The 4,903-nt window shown below is 45.7% G+C and overlaps 1 protein-coding gene across 1 annotated transcript in view; it reads left to right on the top strand.

Annotated features, from left to right (window-relative positions):
• Positions 1-4,234: 4,234 nt before the first annotated feature.
• The window catches only part of NOX5 (NADPH oxidase, EF-hand calcium binding domain 5), a 42,781-nt gene continuing 42,112 nt past the window's right edge, over positions 4,235-4,903 (top strand). The window contains exon 1 of the mRNA XM_011940554.1: positions 4,235-4,325. Within this exon, the coding sequence (XP_011795944.1) occupies positions 4,276-4,325 (50 nt within the window). The 5' untranslated portion in view covers positions 4,235-4,275. The remainder of the gene's footprint in view (positions 4,326-4,903) is intronic.

Genomic DNA, 4,903 nt, shown 5'->3' with positions numbered 1-4,903 from the left:
TGAGACTATGGTCTATGTGTTTTTCCAAGGCCATATGTGTCTCATGGCCCAGCTGCAAAGAGCCACCTAGTGGATGCCTTTTGTTTGAATTGTAGTTTAAACAAGCTCTCTCAATAAATATTCGGTGGACAGATCTTAGAGCGGCACTCCCTCAGAGGAACTGCTCTCACCCTGCTCAGCTGGAATTGTCTGAGTGCTTCATTCTTGGCGTTCACTGCAGTCACAAGCTGCCCCCTCAGATGAGGGGTTCACACCGCTTCACCTGCAGCAGCCTCTGCTTACCTCTGGACTTGGAGCTGTGCAGGACTGTAGCTTCAGTTTCACTTTCCATTGCATATTTCTGCCTTATCTCTGGTCAACAGAGATGTTTATCTGTTTTTCAAGAGCAGGCAGTCTTTTAAACCGGGCGCAGTGGCTCACACCTGTAATCCCAGCACTTTGGGGGCCCAAGGCGGGTGGATCACCTGAGGTCAGGAGTTAGAGACCAGCCTGGCCAATATGACAAAACTCCATCTCTACTAAAAATTCAAAAAATTAGCTGGGAGTGGTGGCGGGCGCCTGTAATCCCAGCTACTCGGGAGGATGAGGCAGGAGAGTCATTTGAACCCCAGAAGTGGAGGTTGCAGTGAGCCGAGACCACACCACTGCACTCCAGCCTGGGCAACAAGAGCAAAACTCTGTCTGAATAAAAAAAAAAAAAAAAAAGACTTTATCTCTCATCGCTTTGTGTGTGGCACAGATGGGGAGGTCTCAAAGAGTGAACTCAAAGAATTAACTTGATGCATCTCAACCAGAAGTCCCAAGAGACCTCTTCTTACTTTTCTGGCTCCAGCTCGTGGGTGTGAAGGAAGGGATATTAGCATGGATGCCCCCCTTTGGCTGACTGCAGGGTCTCAGCCTCCCTCAGCCAACTCCCAATACTCCCCAGCTATTTCTTGGGTAGGCACCTCACAGGCACTCACAAGCTGGCCACTCACATCCGGTCACTCTGACAGCCTTTGGAGGGGATCTCTTCTTCCATTGCCCCAGAGTTTGTGTCTCTTTGGAAAGCACCTCCCAGTGCAGGAGCTCTCTCCTGGGCCTCCAAAATTCACGACCCCTGAGTAGCCAAATAATACCAGAACCACACCAAATTCCGTGCAGAATTAGGGAGAGCCCCCGACTTCTTTCTTCAGGTCTCAGATCAGAGTTCCAGGGTAAAGCTGGAGAAGAGACCCACACTCTCCCTTGTTCCCCAGGAACCACCTGAAGCCCACAAATCCAGCTTCCTCCTCAGTGGCAAACCTGCCTCAACAAGGCAAACTAGCTCAGGCAAGTGAGCTCATCAGACACAACCCCACTCTGAATCCCACGCTGGGCCACCTTCTGTATGCAACCCGAAATACACAAACATTCCATTTTAGCAGTGATTTTAATCTAGGTGAGTGGATTACACTGATTTTTACTCTTTGTTTGTGCTTTTAGGCTTTTTTTCCTATTTTTTAAATAATAATAATAATTATTTTTTAAAATCGAGATGGGGTCTCACTCTGTCACCCAGGTTGGAATGCAGTGGTGTGATCTTGGCTCACTGCAGCCTCTACCTCAAGCGATCCTCCCATCTCAGCCTCCTGAGTAGCTGGGACTATAGGTACACACCACCACACCCAGCTAATGTTTTTGTATTTTTGGTGGAGATAGGTTTTTGCCATGTTGCCCAGGCTGGTCTTGAACTCCTGAGCTCAAGCAATCCACAAGCCTTCGCCTGATAATTAATGTTTATAATTTGTGTAATTATAAAAAAGTGTCATTGAGAGAAAAAAAATCTCTCCTTCCAAAAGTTTTGTTAGAAAAAAGACTCTTTTAAAAATACATTTTCTGGCTAGGCACGGTGGCTCACATCTGTAATCCCAGCACTTTAGGAGGCTGAAGCAGGTGGATGACTTGAGGTCAGGAGTTCGAGACCAGTCTGACCAATATGGTGAAACCCCCACCTCCACTAAAAATACAAAAATTGGCTGGACCTGGTGGTGCATGCCTATAATCCCAGCTACTAGGGAGGCTGAGGCAGGAAAACTGCTTGAGCCCAGGAGACGGAGGTTGCAGTAAGCCAAGATCATGCCACTGCCCTCTAGCCTGGGCAACAGAGTGAGACTCCATCTCAAAAAAAAATTTTTTTTTCATCATAATGTTTATTACTTCCCTTGTAAAAACTTGCATTTTGTCCAGATACTGGGATATGAACTAGATGGTTGTCAGAACTTTGGCGAGTATTGATGTGTTGCTCCATTGCTTAGCATTGCTTACTGGCTTCCTAGCTCCTAGGTAATCCGAAGCCTTTAGCTCTCTTCCTGCCAAATTTGTCATGACCTGACTCCTGCTCCCTGCCCCAGTTCTGCTTTCAAACGTGTGCATCTCCAGGTCATTACCTGAACTGCTTATAGTTCCGGGAACACAGAATGCATTCTCATTTCATGCCTTTCTATACCATCTTCCAGCTGCCCAGAATGTCCTTTTCCATTTCCACCTGGCAAACTCCTACTCATTCTCCAAAACCCACTACAGATTAGTCACTTTCACTGGGAAGTCTTCCTGATTCTCCCTTCCCAGTGCTGTCTTGCAACACACTTCTGTATCTTCATTTACCATGCTGGATTATCTTACTTGTCTCTCTGTATACAATCAGGGCCTGGCATATAGTTTCTCCTCAGTATTTGTTGAACTGAGGCAGGTTTATTCATTCCACAAGCATACATGGAATGCCCATGATATAGTGAGCACTGTGCTAGTTTCCTGGGATTCAAAATTAATGAGGCACAGATCTTGCCTTTAGGAGCTCACAGTCCAGTGGGACAGAAAGAGACACATACAGAGAGTTACAATTCCAGTGGGTACCAGTAGCTCTGTCTCACATCTTCTCATTCTTGCTTTTTTTCCTTAACTGGCCATAACTTTAAAGTATAACTCATATTTACTGCTTGGCTTATTTCCTCAAAAGAATTTTCTATTTCCTACATATTATTCCTGAACTGATTTAATGGAATGCGTTTGTATCTCTCTTTACTTCGCCAGGAAAACTATCGAAATAGTCAAAGTAGCCTCCAAAATTGCTGCTATCCAGGCATGGGAGCACTCCATTTCCAGAGATTATCAAAAGATCACTGAAATTCTGTAGAACTTGTCCTGGGACTGGCTCCAAACAAATAAGAACTGGCTGAGCCTGTAGGTAGAAAAATATGTGAGTGACAGCAAAGGGGCTTCCAGTGAGCCCCTGCTGGTTCGGAAGACTTGACATGGCTAGCACCAAAGGATCCCTTTAGGGTACCCACACCATGAGCCACATACTGGGAGAAATTTCTTGTAGCACGCTGCTTTAAAACAAAATCATGATGATAACTAATCATTTCCCTGATTTTGGAAATTAACCAGAGACATCTAAAATCACCACTAAGACATCCCAATCTGCACCAGATGACCAGGGTTATCATCCAGAGCTGATCTCTTTACAGGCAAAACAAAAAGTATAAACACTTTGAATTTTAATCGCAGAGCAGTATTACCTAAGTAATTACACAATTTCCCTTAAGTTTAAAACAAAATAGCTTGCAGGTCCCACTTTTTTCCCCAGGCTCTTTGGGCTAGGAACCTCTGCATGTGATTGTTTCAATATAGTTTTACACAGTATGTCGAGACAGCGTTTAGTTCCGTGGGTGGTTAACTGCACAGTCTCCACAGTCAGCCCAATGTAGTTGTAAAATTTGTGCTGAGCCCACTGGACACATTACTTCACCTCTCTGTTTCACTTTCCTAATCAATAGAATCATGCCAACACCCACCAGACAGGGCTGTGTTATGAATTAAACTGAGCAATACTTTCAAAGTTCTTAGCGCTCAGAGTGAGTGCTTAAACATTTTTGTTGATAATTGATATTATTGTTATTGGCGAAGTCTTGCTTGACTTATAAGCAGGGCCTGCCTGGAGTTGTTGATTGTTTCCACGGTATATTCCTGGATAACCTAGCTTCATCGTAGTATTTTTGAGGAAAGGAAAGAGAAGATACTGGGCCAGATGGAAGACAGCTCATCCTTCCGAATAAAACTCTTGCCCCACTGCATTCCATGCTTCCTGGTTGGGATTTTTCTAGACCAACTCAGCCACCAGTCTTATGAGGGACTGTGGGTGTGAGCAGGTCTTCAGGCGTCAGGAAGAGGAGGAGTTGGGGGGTGGCTACACAGTGCAGGCAGCTCTATGGACAGCAGTCTTTCTGAGACCTGTGATCTGGAAGACAGGAGAAGATGAACACGTCTGGAGACTCAGCCCAGATAGGCCCTGAAGGCTGTAGAGGGTGAGTGGCTCATTTGTCCAGCTTTCCATGCCAGGGACAAGGGAAAGGTGGGATTATTTGCCTTTGTGAGATCTACAAAAGGTGACTGTGTCTGCCTTGGGCAGAAGTCAGAAGATCTGAGATCTATTCTTGCCTTGCTACTAGCAAGCTGGGCAATCTTGGGTAAGTCACCAGCCCTCTCTGGGCCTGTTTTCTCATCTGTAAAATAAAGAACTGACCAAGTCAGTGTAATAGCAATATACAGCATTTGTACAATGCTTTCCAGTTGCACTTTTCCAAACAGCATCTCATTTAGTCGTCATAACCCTTTGTTGGAGAGGCGCTTGTGGGCTGGTCATTCAGCTGGTGCAAAGCAAGGCTGAACCTAAACTCCTGGTCTCCTGGGGCAAATTCTGGCCTCTGGTGAGCACATTGTTCCCCTTGAGCTCTGAAATCTGAAGATTCCCAGCTCCTTCCTGCTACCTACAGTGTTACCTTCCTTCCCTCCCTATTCCCTCACCATCTATATCACCCTGGCTGTCCCAGTCTCTTCTCAGTCCCTTCCCAGAGTTACCTCTCCCCTCTCATAAGCTCACCAC

This window comes from Colobus angolensis, unplaced genomic scaffold (genome assembly GCF_000951035.1).
Source record: "Colobus angolensis palliatus isolate OR3802 unplaced genomic scaffold, Cang.pa_1.0 Scaffold19, whole genome shotgun sequence".
Taxonomy (NCBI): Eukaryota; Metazoa; Chordata; class Mammalia; order Primates; family Cercopithecidae; genus Colobus; species Colobus angolensis.
This window is presented reverse-complemented; position numbering and strand designations above follow the sequence as displayed.